General features: G+C 48.6%; 1 protein-coding gene across 1 annotated transcript in view; it reads right to left on the bottom strand.

Annotated features, from left to right (window-relative positions):
* Nucleotides 1-3,932, bottom strand: part of LOC105809264 — a 9,620-nt gene extending 5,688 nt beyond the window's left edge. The window contains 2 exon segments of the mRNA XM_012643015.1: nucleotides 2,231-2,431; nucleotides 3,911-3,932. Coding sequence (XP_012498469.1) covers nucleotides 2,231-2,431; nucleotides 3,911-3,932 — 223 coding nt within the window.
* Between the last annotated feature and the right edge of the window lie 12,954 nt (nucleotides 3,933-16,886).

The raw sequence follows: 16,886 nt of genomic DNA on the forward strand, positions 1-16,886 counted from the left end.
ATTGTCTTCCTGGCACCTCTGAACACCAGTCCTATGTTTGGGGAATTTCCCAAACTTAGGCATCCACACCTCCCAGTAAGCAACTCAAACAACTGCTTTCCCAAGCCTCCCTTGCAGCTAGGATGACCAAGCTCCACCAATGGGATAGAGCCAAGCTAGACCTAGAACTGGCAGCCAGAACAAGTAGGCACGGAATCCATTCTGGTGGGGGTCACCACAGCTACCTCCAGGGTTCCGGGGCAGCAGAGAAGGAGGCTCCCCAGAGAAGTCCAGGGCCTGGAGATAGTGGGGTCCACAGGGCAAGTACCAGTGTGTGTGCCCAGCCAGCCAATTCTCCAGGGAATTTTGGGGCATGTTCCTGATCACTCTGCCCCAGAGCCCAGTTCTCTGGCCTCAAAGAGATTCTGCAAGCTCCCCAACATTCTTTATAAATCTACTTTCTGCTTAAAGCAGCTTGAGTTGGCTTCTGTTTCTTGTTCTGAGAAGCCTGACTTCTAGAGTGAACATGTATCAAAGCCTTATAAGGCTTCATCATCCCTTTCGAAGCACTGCTGTTCTGCTCTTGGGAATCTACCTCTAAAGTAATTATGGTCAAATAAGATATCTTAAATATAGAGGGAAATATCGCACAGTTGTTTTTGTCCACCCAGCATCAGCAACTTGATTTTGTTCAGAGGAACATTCCACCCACCCTCTGTTCTAACAGAAATGACCCCTCCACTGACTCTTAAGAAAATCAAGGCTGGGCGCGGTGGCTCATGCCTGTAATCCTAGCACTCTGGGAGGCCGAGGCGGGAGGATCGCTTGAGCACAGGAATTCAAGACCAGCCTCAGCAAGAATGAGACCCCGTCTCTACTAAAAGTAGAAAGAAATTAGCAAGGCAACTAAAAATAGAGAAAAAATGTTAGCCAGGTGTGGTGGCACACACCTGTAGTGCCAGCTACTTGGGAGGAGGAGACAGGAGGATTGCTTGAGTCCAGGAGTTTGAGGTTGCTGTGAGCTAGACTGATGCCACGGCTCTCTAGCCTGGGCAACAGAGCGAGACTCTGTCTCAAGTTAAAAAAAGAACGAAAGAAAGAAAAAAAAAAGAAAATCAGTGAGCCATACCCAGCCAATCACAGCATGACATCCTCCTGGCCACAGCAGCTGGTTCAGGGAAGAATGAGAAATCCCAGGGAAGTAAATTGGATCTGATCAGAGCTAATGCTTAAGGGTCACAGAAGGTAAGCTCTTCTCTTCTCCCCATGTTTGTTTCCACGAGCTGTCAATGGCCCATGGCCACAGCTTCCTGAAGGGTCCAGCACAGAGGAAGCCTTCAGGGAGAGATGATAGGAGACAGATTCCTAATGACATCTTTTGAGTACCTAGATACAGCACCTGAACCTGGACAGGTCTATGCCTCTGGACTTTTCCAGAACTTGAAGTCAGAAACTACATGTTCAACTTACTTACGCCAGCTTGAGTTTGGGAGACGTGAGAGAAAGAGGTATTCAAAATAAACAAATAAGATTAATGCTACACATTGTTCTGGAATTCTCATAAGCACTTAGTAGAGATCCAAAATGAAGATAGGTGCATTGGCTAAAAAAAAATCCTTGTAATAATAATAGCTAACCTTGGCATCGACAGCCACTGTTCTAATTACTTGACATGCTTTAATTCACTTGTTTCCTCAAACAACCCACGAACAGGTACTACTATCACTGCCATTTTAGAACTGAGGAAACTGAGGCATGGAGAGGCAAAGGATTGTGCTCAGGATCTCTCAGCTCCCAAGTGGTTGGGCCGGGATTCAAACCCAGGCACTCTGGCTCCAGGCTTTGGACTGCCTCCTGTTGCAATGTTCAAAAGCACTTAAAATGCAGAGACTACAAGGAGGCAAGGTGTTTCTGAAGGACCTGAAAGGCTCTTGTCACCTTAGGAAAAAAACTATCTTAAAAAGAGAGACAGAGAATGATGGCACCCTTGGCAATCTAATCATCGGATAGAGGCTGCAGTCAACAGTGGTGCTCCCCTTCCCACGCACGACAGTCCTGTTTCCTGAGAGGCCACACAGAACTCTAGGAGACTCCTTCACAAGGCCTTCAAAGAATCTCCAGAGACTCCACAGAGAATCCGAAAGACATTCTCTGAAGAACACCCAAAGAAACTTCCCCAGAGACTTCCACCCCATGCCATCTCCAGAGACCCATCTACAGAGCCTCACAGCATGTCCAGGCTCTCACTGACCGGTGACTTGGCCCAGGTTGGCACACTTGTGCCTCCTGCAGTTAGTCCAGAAGCCCAGGTAGCCATCGTAGGGTCCCTTCATGTAGGCCATACGCCCATCCATCACACTGAGCGCCAGCAGGGTCGCGAGGATGCTGAAGACAAGAGACCAGCTCCGCAGGATGAACTTGCGGTCCTCCTCCCAGGAAAAGACCAGGTCCGCTGGGAAAGAATAGGGTTCTGGGGGCCTGGATCTTTCTCCATCACTTTGTTGCATCCTAGTCTCCATCCCCACCTCACCCAAACCTTGCCTTTTATCCTGTTCCCAAACCCTTTCCACTCACAGCCACCCCCCATCCCCACCCAAACCACAACCACAACCTGAACCCCATCTCTATTCCTGTCTCATCCGCAACTTTAACTTTACCTCCAGAACTATCCATAATCCATCCCATTCACATTATTCTCCCCATCCTAAACCCCAGACACAACTCAATCCCTGTCTCTAACTCCAAACATACCCCCATTCCCATGACTAATCCTAATACTCTAACCATAACCCCACCCTAAGCCCAAACCTATTTGTTTAGTCTCCAGCCCCACCCTCTGGTCCCTATTCCTCAAACCCCAGTTCCATCTCCATTCTCAACCTCATCCCCCACCTCCATCCCTGTCCCGAATCCCAATCCGAAGCACAAACAACTACAACACAGGTTCCAAAGTGTGTTCATGAGGGCAGGACCCATGATGTCAAAAGAAGGAATATGGATTTGAGCTGGACTCCTGTCTCCTTGTTAGTCAACTTGCAATAAAGCTTTTCTTTTCTCAAAAACCGGTGCCACAGCATTGGCTTCTAGCACATCAGGCAGCAAGCCCCTTTTGCTCAGTAACAGCAAAAGAGGGAATTATAAATTCAGATGTAGGCCCTCCAGGAAATGTTAGAATTCACTGATAGGACAGCCTTGCTAATAAATTATCTGTCAGAGAAAAATAAACTAACAGAAATAAAAAAGAGTAAACTCACAGCACATAATTTGCCGCTTTGAAGGGAAAGATCACAGCACAACAGCCCCTTGTCTAATTAACCTCAGGCTTAACTCGCTGTCTTTTAAGATTAACCAGCTGTGTGGCTTAACTTGTTCTCTTTAAGAGTTTGTTCTAACAGCCTTGAAGAGCCCTGAGCAGGCAGCAGGGGTACGAACTTCCCCCAGCCCCAGCTGTCAGCAGACCACATTCCAAGGAGACTGATAAGCCAGCCTCAGAGAAGAGAGAGGAGAGAGAGAGAGAGAGGAAAAACAGACACAGCCGCTTCACAACCGTTTTTGCTATCAGCTGGCAGCAATCACTTTTTTCACGCTCCTTGGCCCCATAAAAACCCCAAACTCCCTATTCTTGTGGCTTGTGGCACTTCTCCTTTCTCTTGTGCTGCACCCTTCCCTTCCTTGAGAAGTAACATAAAGTTTCTTTCTTTAAAACAATTCTAATCTTTGTGTCGAGAATTCTTTCTCATCCTACATTGCAAGTCCCACCCTAACATTCATCCTAGAAATGCTGTTGACCCAGGCCTGACTCAGCCCTGTCTCAGCCCTGCCTAGCCCTGACCCTAGCCTGGCCCCTCTCTGACCTGCTGCCTCCAACCTGACCCCTCCCTTACGCCATCCCACCCCATCCTGACCCAGCCTCCACCCCCATGTCACTCACATAAGGTGGAGTCTGAGGCCATGGTCAAGGTCCCAACCTCCTGGAACCCCTCCAACTGTCACGGAACCTCCTCCCAACCTCAACTGAAAGCCAGACTGAATCCCTGAGCCCTGCCTATGGATGGCAGGAGAGACCAAGAAACACAGAAGAAGGGGCAGAGAGATCCAAATGCCAGGGGACAGAGTCTGAACTCCAGAGAGAAACCAACAGGCTTCCAGGTGGCCACTGAAGTGTCTGCAAGGAGGGGCTGAGGTGGTTGGCAAGCTGTTGAATGCATCTAGGGACTGGCCCTGCCCTGCGTCTCCACATGGCTCAGAGGCCTCAATCTGACCCACAGAGCACCCCATCAGGTTTCCTGCCAGCAACAACCAACAACACCCAAGCCGAGACCCAAGACCCTCCACTAATTACCTACAACCCCCAAGTCAATACCCAAAACCCTCCACCAGCTATCAGCGGTCACCAGGTCAGTATCCAAGAACCTCTGCCAACTGTCAAAAGTCACTCAGACAGTATCCAAGACCCCTTGCCAATTATCCATAGTCGCCGGGTCACTATCCAAGACCCTCCATCAGCTATCAGCAGTTGCCGGGTAAGTATCCAAGACCCTTCATCAGCTGTCAGCAGTCGCCAGGTCAGTATCCAAGACCCCTTGTCAATTATCCACAGTCACCGGGTCAGTATCCAAGACCCCTTGTCAATTATCCACAGTCACCGGGTCAGTATCCAAGACCCTCCATCAGCTATCAGTAGTCACCAGGTCAGTACCCAAGACCCTTCACCAGCTATCAGCAGTCGCCGGGTCAGTATCCAAGACCCTTCACCAGCTATTAGCAGTCACTGGATCAGTATCCAAGACCCCTTGCCAATTATCTAGTCACAGGGTCAGTATCCAAGACCCTCCACTAGCTGTCAGCAGTCGTCAGGTCGGTATCCAAGACACACCATCCATTACCTACAGTCGCTGTTTCAGTACCCAAGATGCTCAACCAATTTTCCAAACTCACCACAACAGTATCCAAAGTTCTCACTCCTTGCCCAATGTCAAATGAAAATCCTGTCCCACCACCAGCTCTGTGATTTTGTTCCAGCTACTTCCTCTTCCTGAGCCACAGTTTTCTCATCTGTAAGATCGGGACAAAATTTCCTACTGTGTGGAGATGTAGAGTGGACTGAATGAGAAAATGTCAGTACTTGATGGTAGCTATTCAATTGTGCACAAGTCCTCACCATAACCTCCCACTCCCACCCAAATAACTCAAAATTGAAATTCCAATTAGAATAGTTTAGTTTTCCATTTGCATGCCCAATCATACTTTAAAATGGGGAATTTTAATCTGGAAATGAGGGATATTGTGTTCCTGTCCCTTGTAGTAATTGATCACAACTTTTACTTGCATCAGGAAAACATTCTTAGAGAGTGATAGTAAGGGCAAGATTATAGAACACTCAGCTTCCTGTTTTTTTGTTAGTAACTAGCACTTATCCAGTTTATCTAATAGGTCTTCCTAATTGTTTAAAGTACCAAGTGTAGAAAACACATTGGTTTTAAGCCATCTATAAAAGGACATTTTTCTATAAGAAAATCATTTCTGTCCATTCCCCCTGGCTTTCAATTAAGCATAAAACATCTACATTATTTTTCAATAGCAGAAGGCAAAATTTCCCAGTACTAGACTATCTGGGGGAAAAAACGAAGTCTTTTCTCATTCACAAATTATCTTTAATTCATGTCATTTCAAATATCCATAAGGACCATGTTCTTTTTCCCTTGCTTCAGAAGCCCAAAATTAAAGACCAATATAATGATAATGATCGTCCCAATCCTTGAGGGCTTACTATGTGCAAGGAAATGTACCTGGCACATAGTGAATAACTCCTCCTGACAGCCCTAGGAGATGGGTCCTATAATCATGCCCACTCTACATGAGGGGACTGAGGCTCAGCGAGATGGAGTGGCTGCCCTAAGGTGACAGGCAAACATAGGAAAGAGCTCTGTTCTGTTGGACTCAAAGCCTGTGGTTTTATACACTATTATTGTCTGGTTAAAGAACATGGCTTGGCCGGGCACGTCTGTAATCCTAGCACTCTGGGAGGCCGAGGCGGGTAGATTGTTTGAGCTCAGGAGTTCGAGACCAGCCTGAGCAAGAGCAAGACCCCATCTCTACTAAAAATATAAAGACATTAGCCAGACAACTAAAAATATATAGAGAGAAAAAAATAGCCAGGCATGATGGCGCATGCCTGTAGTCCCAGCTACTTGGGAGGCTGAGGCAGGAGGATCGCTTGAGCCCAGGAGTTTGAGGTTGCTGTGAGCTAGGATGATGCCACAGCACTCTAGCCCAGGCAACAAAGTGAGACTCTGTCTCAAAAAAAAAAAAAAAAAAAAAAGAACATGGCTTGCACTTCCAATGTCCTCCAGCATGACATTGTCAGGAGTCCACCTTCCTGCTTGTGAGCAGAGGTACAGGGTCTGGGAGGTTAAATAAAATGGAGGAAAAAGGACAAGAGCTGGGCAGCTGCACAACTATGAGCAAGGGTCCTCACATGCCTGATTCCTGGTCTCCTAACACCTGTGTTCATGCAGGGACCAGCATCATATTGGGTATCCTGTTCTACCTGCTGCAGGCCCACCAGTACCTGCAGGAAGGCATGACGTGCCAGCTGGGGCTCAGCTTCTACCTGGCATGGACTGGTGTCTTCCTCTTCCTGATGACTTGTCTGGGCTGAGATAGGGTTGAGTTTGGGCATGGGTTCAGGGATGCAGATAGGTATTATTTGGGATGGGGATGGGGTTGGGGATAGGGCTAGGGAGGATGTGACTGAGGAGGTGGGAGAGACAGGATTGGGGATGCACATGGGGCTGGATGTGTGGATGGGGTTGGGTTAGAGTTTAGAAATGGGTTGGAGTTGAGTGTGGGTTTAGGGATGGGTTTGTGAGTAGGTGAGGGGATGGGATGGAATTGGGGATGGGTTTAAAAATAGGTTTGGGGATGAGGTTGGGTTTGGGAATGGGGTTGGACACAGTACAGGGCATGCAGTTGGACTCGGAGACAGGACTGGGATCAGGGTTGGGCTGGTGAACCTTGTGTCTCATCCCCTGTCCTCTTCCTCTCCCCAGGTTTCTTGTCCTATCTGAATTACATGAATTTCTGGTCCATCCTAGCAATAGAGGCCATCTGGACTTAGAACGTTGGAAATGACCCCACTGCTGGCCTGCTCCCACGGCTCTTTGTCAGGCACCGGACAATCCCGCTCTGTAGCCCCCACCTCCACCAGCACTGCTGTCCTTTTTCAGGTTCTTCTGACTCCTCTCAATCCAGATTAATAACCTTTATTATTAAATCTGTATTTTCTGCCCCAAATATTCTTTAATTTAGCTCAGTATCTTGAAAGTATTCTGTGGAACTACCATCCTTCTCTAGGGCCACCCTTGGGCCATCCAGGGTAGAAGGAAAGGAAAGAGAAGGGACTCAGAGGTAAGGGACTTGAGTCACAAGGTCAGCAAAAAGACTGGGCCAATGGTGTCTGGCAGACGGACAGTGCCGAGAGGGAACAGAGGCCAGATCTCTAGGGATCTCAGCAGGCCACAGTGAGAATTTTGCTTTTCTCCTGTAGTGAGAAAGCAGACTCTGACAGAAATGGCTCGTATTTCCTCAAGCGAGGAAGTTAGGTGTCTTCTTTTTCCATCAGACCCCAAGTTTAATGGAAGGAGTCTCCTCACCAGAAGGAAGAAAACCCAATTGACCAAGGGGACCGGCTAAACAAAGTGTGTTCTATTCACACAAAGGAATCCTCTGCCTTTGTCATTGTTTAATAAATGAGATAATTCTGTATGTACTGCTGTGGGGAGCCTACTTACAGGACAAATAAGAGTGACAACAGCATCTTTTTATATACGTGTGTGTACGTGAAGTACAAAGTCCACGCCAAATCGTTGATAGTGGCAATCCCGGGTGAGGGGGTATTGGAGTAGTTTCATATTTCTATCTTCAAAAAATTTTTTTACACTCATGTCGGGTGAAAGATACTCCTCGGATCTCCAACCCTACCAAGAATCCGGGCCCCCAGGCCTTAGACCATCGAAACTGGGGGTGAGCCCCACACCCCGACCTCCCTAGCCCCAAGAGTCCCGGCGCCCAACCCCCTCCTCTCCCAAACACAGGAATCCAGACCCTCCCTCGCTTCTCCGCCGTCTGACCCAGGAGTCCAGGCCCCGACTCCCTGCACCCTCAGAACCCAGGATCCCGCCTTCCGGACCTTGCGTCACTGCTCCAGCCCGCCCTCTCACCAGGCAAGCTCGGCGCCTCATGGCGCTTTCCCGGAATGGCTGCCTGTCAATCTCGGCACCGGCCCCGCCTCCCACATTGGGGCTGGCACTCACCTTGGGTGGGGCCTTCCAGCGTCAACCCGCCTCTGCAACCACAGCTCGCACTACTGTGGCGCTGGCAATTCCAGTCGTTTCTCTTTCTGGCCCCGCCCGCCCTCGAGGGCTTTTCTCGTCACTGCCCATCTTTGGTGCTGTCCTCAGAATTGCCTGACGCGGGTGACCTGACATTTTTTTTTTTTCCCCCGTGTGTCCTTGCTCCTTTTTGTCAGCCTCCAGAGACAATGTGTTTTCGTCTATTCTGGAAGATTCTCGCGGAAACAAGTATCATTTCTTTCTGCAAGCATCAAAGCTGGGTTTCTCAAACAGGCCGCGTCCTGGACGCCTCGGGTGCGGCCCGTCCTGGCGCCGCGGGCGGGCCTTGCGAGCGGCGCGCTCTATAAAATGGGGCGTGCGCCAATGCGCGCACGCTTTGGAGCGGGTAAGGGTCTGCTTGCGTTGTTCTTTGTGGGTTTTTTTGTGTTTTTTTTTTTTTTTTTTTCCTGTCTCTGTGGCGGGGCGTTGGGATGAGGGACACGCGTGCCGCGAGGGTTCAGGGGCGAAGGGAGCAGGCACGCCGTCTCGTGGACCGGGCCTTCGTCGGCACCCGGCGAGCGCGCTTCCGGGCGAGCCTAGGGGTTCCCTGCGGAGATGCTGGTGGCATTTTTGGGGTGCTCGGTGGGTGGCGATTCCTGCCTCTGGGTCGAGCGGGGGATTGGGGGTGCCTGCGGCGGGCGCTTAGTCTGAACCGCGGGCCGGGCTACGCCATTTCTGCTGCCCGCGTCGCTGGTCTCCGCCATCTTGATCTCTTGGCGCGGGCGTGCGTAGAGGCGGTGGTGACATTGAGTTCTTTCTGAGGTTCTCTACCCGGTGCTAGCTACAGGTGTTTTCCGTAGGAAGTCAATCTGGTTTTCACAATTCTGGGCGGCTGGCATTTTTGTGCGACCCAGAACAAGGACTGTGGGGGATGGAAGAGGAGGGGATGTTGCGGTTCTGTAGGGGCAGAGACAGACTATCGAATTACCAAAGAAGTGGGAGTGAGGTTTACAAGTGAATTACCAGGTAGTAGGGGACTTAGGAGAAAGCAAAAGGAGGCCTTTGTTCCCGTGCAGGAATCATTCTCACGGTTCGCTTCAACTACCAAAGGATTTTGCTAACGTTAGGTTTGGGCTTAAGTCCTTAAGGTCGCCTTGAATGTCGATTTCCTGACTGCTGAGCGACGCCACGCCCCTGTCAAGGAGGCCCAGCCTGGCAGCAGGTATCTGAGTTTCTTTCACGACGCAGCAAAGATCCCCCACAGTTGAATTTCCTCCTTTAGGCAACCACCTAGACTTTATCCTAACTCCAGGCAGTACCCAGATTATAGACTACCGGACTGAGGACGTTCCGCACTTACGAACAGACTTCCAAGGCTCCTCCAAAACTTGTGATTAAATTAATAATTGAGGGAACTAAGTTTCCTGCACGCGTATGAACAAACCTGTATGGCATAAGCAGTTTGCTGGCACAGTGTCTTTAACGCTGGCGGTTAATGTATGTGGTTGGTTATACACCACATTATTTCTGTTTTGTTTTTTTTTTAATTCGATTTTATCAGTCTGTGTTTACTCTTACGACCATGCCTTCAAAGCAAAAGTCCACTTCAAGTCTAGGTGAGCCTGCAGCAAAAAGAAATGTGGTTACAATGGAAACGAAGGCGGACATAACTAAGCGTTTGGAGAAAGGCGAGATGCCATCATTCACTGGGAATGCACTGGGTTTTAGTTGCTCCACTATCGGAACAGTTACTGATATAAAGGATAAAGTGAGAATAATGGAACATGTGAAAGGTGATGCTCCAGTGAAAGTGGCAATTATTACTAAGCAGCATAGTGGATTAATTATTGAAATGGAAAGGTTACAGATTTGGTTAGGAGATCAAAAAATAAATGTAACATTCCTATTAGCTGCAGGGAAAGGCCCAAAGCATTTTCAGTGATTTAAAAGCTGTGTGTGTAGAAAGCAGAGGCAACATGATGAAGAATTTGTTGGAAGGAAAGGTTGGTTTAATTGTTTTAAAAATGGGGCAATAAAAATTCTCTATTTTTTGTAATGTTGGGGTCTCACTCTTGCTCGTTGGTCTTGAACTCCTGACTTCAAGCCATCTTCCTGCCTCTGCCTCCCCGAAGACTGATTTCTTTTCTTTTCTTTTTTTTTTTTTTTTTTTTTTGGTGAAACAGTCTCACTTTGTCACCCAGGCTAGAGTACCTACCGTGGCATCAGCCTAGCTCCCAGCAACCTCAAACTCCTGGGCTGAAGTGATCCTCCTCCGTCAGCTTCCTGAGTAGCTGGGGACTACAGGCGTGTACACCGACGCCCGGCTAATTTTTCTATATTTAGTAGAGGTGGGGGTCTCGCTCTTGCTCAGGCTGGTCTTAAACCCCTGACCTCCAGCAATCGTCCCGCCTCAGCCTCCCAAAGTGCTAGGATTACAGGCATGAGCCACCGCACCTGGCCAAGACTGAATTCTTAATATTGCCATTTACCATCTGTTGTTGTATTTGTTGTTTCTAAGTCATCTCCAAAATGTTTTTTTTACAGCTAATTTGTTCATACCTGGTTTAGTCAAGGGTCTCTGGTCGTTGCTTATATTGCTTACATCCTGGCTTTGTTTTTATTCTAGAACAGCCCCCTTCCTCCTTGTTCCTCTCAGCGGGTTCTTCCGGGAGATTTGCATCTTGGTAGCTTTCCCTGTTCAGGGTTACTAGCAGGTTTAGCTAGTGCTGAAAAAATCTGCACAACTGGGCAAGGGAGGAGTAGACATTAGGACTCTTCATTTAGTGGGTTTAGAGGCCTATCCCATGAGGACAATCCCCTGTGGACCTGTGACACTGGGGAGGTGGGGACATCCTAGTGTCTCCATAAGCAGAACTGGTCATTCATTCTTACCTTCCTGATGGGTTTTGTGTTTCCTAGGTTCTGAGCTCTGTAAGCTTGGCTTCTGTCCCTGAGGATAAGTGGCCTTGGGACCTAGTTGCGGAGAGGCTGGGGCTCCTATGATGTCTAGCACTGGGCTCCGATCACCCCTGAGGACACAGTGCCCCCCAGGACCTTTGACACCTGGGGATCTGAGGGGCCCCAGTTTTAATGTTCTGGACCTGCAGACTGTTTCCTCTCCCCCTAACCAAGTTCTTCTGTGTTACAGGTGTATCTTCAAGCTGAGGGGCCACCTTCCACCATCCCCATCATGGTAAGAACCCTTTTTCCTGCTCCTTGACCCACCTGGGTTTAACATATCTCACCATCTAGGATGACTTCAAAACAGAAATCTCTGGAGCCTAGTTTATGTGCCAACAGTTGTACTCAGAATTCACATGCAGTGAGCATAGCTGTGAAGAACCAGGCAGGCAGCCTGGGTCCAAATCCCAGCTCTGCTGTTCATGGGCTTGGAGATGCTCATCAGGCGATCCTGAGCCTTGGTTGCTGTGTCTAGAGAAAAAGTATTTGGGTTTCAGAGAAAAGGACTAATCAGAAACCTAATTGTCAAACAGCAGTGAAAAAGCAGCAGAAAGGTTCTCTGTGTTATCTCCTGTCACCTGGAGGGTTTTGTAGATTAAATATAATGTACTTTGAAGCAAAGCTTAGTCTCCAGATAATCACGTATATATTCATACAATTGAGTGCTTAATTTACATAATAGCCATTGTTGAAATGACAGGATTTATCTGGGGGCTGTTTCACAAGTGTTTCAAAAAGCTAAATCAGTGTGTGTGTTAGTTACCAAAAAGAAACAAGCGCTCTGAGCCTTAGGAGGATTTGCATTTGTTCCTTAAATGTCAGGAGTGATGACAACATGGGCTGCAGTGAAATAAAAGTGCAGGTATTCTCTGGGTTCCTGCAGGTTTCTTTGAAGGCTTGCCTTGGATTTCAGATCTTCTGAATATGTTTCTGAGGGGCCTGGGCTCTTAATCTGTTATATCCTCTGCGGAGCACTAAATGGAGCTGATCATTAGGTACGGTGGGCTTAGAGGGGATTCCTGGGGACATGGAGTAGGGACTTGGGAGAGAGGTGAGGAGAAAAGCTCTGGCTCAGGATAGGGAAGATGTAAGGGTTCTAAGCCATAGAACTGCCACGATGCAAATGTTCTCCCCATTGTCCAGGCTGGCGGCTGCTGACCACAGGAGGGTCTTAAGCACCTGGAATGTGGCTAGGGTGTCTGGGAACTGGATTTCTAATTTTACTTGATTAGTTTAAAATTTGAGGAGCAGCTGCCTCTTTGGACAGTGTGTTCCTACACAGAATTTAGATGTCAGTGTGTGTGGTTGCTAAATAGCATCTGACAGTCAGCGAACACTTGCTGTGTTGAAGTACTTGGGGAGAGTGAACACTGTGACAGGTTCTGGTGAATTCTTTTCCCAGAGTTATAGGGCCGGGCAGCTTGGAAGAGCTGGGCAGGGGGACACCCACCTGAGGTGTGGGTAGAAGCAGTCAAGAGGCGTGCTCATTAGGGTGGAATGTCTGACCAGACGGGCTGAGCAAGGGTGGGTCGGACCCTGTCCTCTCACTGAACTCAGCAGATGTGCCCCTCTGCCGGGCATCTCTAGTCCCTTTTCCACAGGGAGAAACAATCTGAGGGGCAGCTTAGGTCAATTGGCTGCAGATCATATACAAGGAACAACACCAAGCTCGAGCTGGACAGTGAGGGGTGATCTCGGGGAGCTGGCATTAGAAAGCAAGCCCTGGGGACTTACCTCAGCACCCGCAGGGCCCAGGTATATAGGTTGTTTTTTTGCTGGGATCTCTGAGCTCTCTTCTGCCTTGTCCCCCTTAGGACAGCAAGTGGCACTGGGGCCTCCATGATGTCCAGCACTGGGCTCTGATCCCCCCTGAGGACACGGTGCCCCCCCGGGACTTTGACACTCGGGGGTCTGAGAGGCCCCAGCTCGGGGCAGGGGATGATGGAGGCGCCATAGCTGCTCTGCACCCCACTGACCTCCTCCCCCCACCCCCCCATGTCTTGTTCCATCCTACCTACAGGTGGCTCCTCCAGGCATTGGACGCCCAGCCCAGCCCAGCCATCCCTCTCGGTAAGAACAGGAGGCTGCCTCTTACTAGTGGTGGCAGTAATAACGCTCACACAGGTTAATGCTCAGTGTGTGCTCTGAGCCAGGCGCTGTTCTAAACACTGGAATTGCTGAACATGCTGACTGCCACGGTAGAAAAAAACAATTTTGTCCTGGGGCCATGGTGTTTTATTATGAAAATAGAATAAAAACTTTGAGAACAAAATGATCCTTACTAATTTAATGAAAAAATTGTTGTTTTTTATTGTTTTCTGTGCATGAGTTATATGCAGCTGACGCGGTACTAGAATCAGTTTTTACGCTGCAGACCCACATGAGTGTTGTATGTGACTCATGGCTCACGACATACTTGCTGAATTCATTTCTGAGAATTGGGTATTTTGTCATTCCACAGGTATTTAGTTGTGTCTGGAGTGGACCTTGGGTAGTCCTGGATGACGACCTCTGAATCATACCCCCTAAGTATGTGCAGCAGTGTCACATTGCCACATATTGTCCTATTGATTTTGTTCAAAGAGCCGCCAGGTAGACATTCAGGGGGAAATACGCAGTCGGAAGTTGTGGTAACGGAGAACACAGTCCAGCACGTGTGGCACGCTTGGGCAGGCCAGCTGGGGCAGGTATAGCTTCCGTATCCAGAGCTGTGACCGTCGCATAAGTTTATTTTGCGTTTTTTTGTTCTCAAGAGAAAATGTCTAGGGAAAATGAGCGTAAACGATCGTTGGAGGAAATGATGAACAAGGTTGTGGACATGAGCGATGAAGATACCGATTTATTTAGTGATGATTCAGAAGAGTGCCGTCCTAGTGGAGATCGTGGGGACGGTTCTGATAGCAGTCGCAGCCCACCGAGAAAACCCAGAAGAACATCACATGCAGATCTTTCCAGTGGGAAAAGTGGTTCAGAATCGATTACTGAAACAATTGAAGCAGTCGTGGCCGATTTCAGTGAGAGTGATTCTTCGCCAGACGTTTCTGAAGAACCTGTAGTGACCAGTGTAAGTTCTCTGACTTGGAGTCCAGTGTCAGGAAGTAACATGAAGAGTTTTGGCTTCATTGAAAGTAACCCTGGTGTTCCAACTGAAATTGCAGTAAATCTCCATGAAAAAACACCTTACGATTTTTTCAAATTCTTCATAACAGATGATGTTATTGATTACATGGTGAAGGAAACTAATATCTATGCCAGTCAGACTTTACAAAAGGGTAATATCAAACCCTGCTCACGACTGAAAAAGTGGTACGATGTTACTTCTCAAGAAATGGAGCGATTTTGGGGAGTATTGTTTTGGATGGGCCTTAGCAAGAAGCCAAGACTTTCAGACTATTGGTCCAAAAACATTTTGTATGACAATTCAGTGAAAAAGTTTATATCACGTAACCGCTTCGAAATGCTTCTAAGAATGTGGCATTTCTCTAACAATGAAGCATGTCCTCCTGGTGACCGTCTCTTCAAGATCCAGCCCCTTCTTGATCGGCTTCTTGAAAGGTTTCAGGTTGCTGTAGTTCCAGGTAAGGAAATATGTATTGACAGAACAACGGTGCCATTTCATGGACGTTTGAGTTTCGTACAGTATATAAACAAGCGCCATAAATTTGGAATAAAACTTTTCAAACTTTGCCTGAAAGATGGTTACACCTGGAACGTGAAAGTCCACTGTGGGAAAGAACCAAGATCTGGCATTCCTGTTTCGTCCTCAGTTGTCATGACGCTGTTAGAAGGTTTACTAGATAGCGGACGTGTTTTATACACTGACAGCTGTTACACCAGCGTCCTCCTAGCTCATCGGCTCCTTGAGCGCTCTACGTATCTGGTGGGCACACTAAGAAGTAACAGGAAGCTAAACCCGCCAGATGTAGTGAAGGCAAAACTGAACAAGAACGAAGTAGTAGCTCGAGAAAGTGACACAGGAGTCGTCGTCCTCAAATGGAAGGACAAGAGAGATGTGCTCATGCTGAGTACTATGCATGGCGAAGACACTAAGGCAGTTGAAACGAGAAAAGGTGTTGTAGAAAAACCACATGTGATTGTGGATTATAATAATTCGAAGGCATTCATTGACCTCTCGCATCAGCTGAAGGCGTATTCGTGCTCTTTGAGACGTGGCATAAAGTGGTTCAGAAAATTAGCCATAGAGCTAATCACAGAGTCAGCTTTGGTGAACTCGCTCATTCTCTACAGAGCTGTGACCAAAAAGAAGATCTCGGTCACAAAGTTCAAAGAACAAGTTTGCCTCAAACTGCTCCAGACAGATGAAACACCTCCCGCAGTGCCGTCCCTCCCGCTGCCATCTGGGACTTGTTCCCTCAGGAACATGGGCGCTGCCAGAAGAAGATGTACCGTGTGCTATGAGAGGACACAGGCCGAGAAGGGCTGGGAATATGCCATGAAGAGGTGTAAACAGACAGCGTGGAGATGCAGCAAGTGCAGCGCGTACTTCTGCGTGGAATGCTTCTTCCTGAAACACACATCGATAAAAAAGTAGTATAAAGACTTGAAAATTAGTAATATAAAAAGTAATGTGAAAACTTGAAAAAATTGTTCATGAGGGTAGCGTGTTTTTCTTGACTTGTCAGGCTTAAGTGTAATTTAAAGGTGAGCATAAATAGAAAAACGCAGTTTATTGGCTTCATTTAATCTACATTTTTAGAATTAAGTTGTCAATGCTAGTTGTAACAATAAGAACGCCAACAAGTAAGATTTTTCACAAACCAACTGCAGGCTTTTGCCCATGTGCCATTCATCACGTGTGTGCGCACCACATGGCTCCCAAGACCTTGGGCTCAAAACCAGCGTGAGTTACATACAATTCACGTGGCAGTTAATGTGTTAACCTTCGTAATCACCCTACACCAGGGCCAGGGGATCATAAGAGAAAGTTGGTGCTGGGGGGTTGGGTTGCAGCAAGATGGCCATGAAGACACTGTGTCCCCCAGACCTTTGCCACCTGCGGGTCTGAGGGGCCCCAGTCCCAAGAGGTGCCGTGTGAGGGTGCTGGCATTTTCCCATGCCCAGTGCGTCTTCTGTGTCCTTCCCAGCAGCATCTCTCTGGGCTCTGTGGTTTCCTGCCTTGGAGCAGGCAAAGCCTTGGCTCCCACCTAGGCGGGCCAGTAGGGGGCAGGGGTGCCAGTTCGGCATGTACTACATGCACACTGAGCTGACAAAACCCCAGCCAGCTCATGGTCACCTGGATCCTGTGGGCCTTTGGCCAGGGGGGCAGGCCCTGTCCCTCAACTCCAAGGAGCTGGTGCTGCAACCTGACCGTGAATGCCACCTTCAGCTACCACGGTGAGCCCGTGTAGGGGGACATCTGGGCATCACTGCTCACCTGGCTGCTGGTGGCCTGGTGCCAACACTGAGTCCTTCCTGATCATTGTGGCTGCCAAGCTGCCCTTTGGCCCTGGACTACCATGGAGGGGCGTCCAGTTGCTATGCCACCCTCGGCCCCCTCATCTCCCTTCTTGCCCGAGCTGCCTGAGGACTTGTCCTCCACCCAGGACGGCAGCAGCAGCTCCTGCTGCTTGGCCTGCTGGCCAAAGGCATGGC

This window comes from Propithecus coquereli, unplaced genomic scaffold, assembly GCF_000956105.1.
Source record: "Propithecus coquereli isolate 6110/MARCELLA unplaced genomic scaffold, Pcoq_1.0 Scaffold193, whole genome shotgun sequence".
NCBI lineage: Eukaryota > Metazoa > Chordata > Mammalia > Primates > Indriidae > Propithecus > Propithecus coquereli.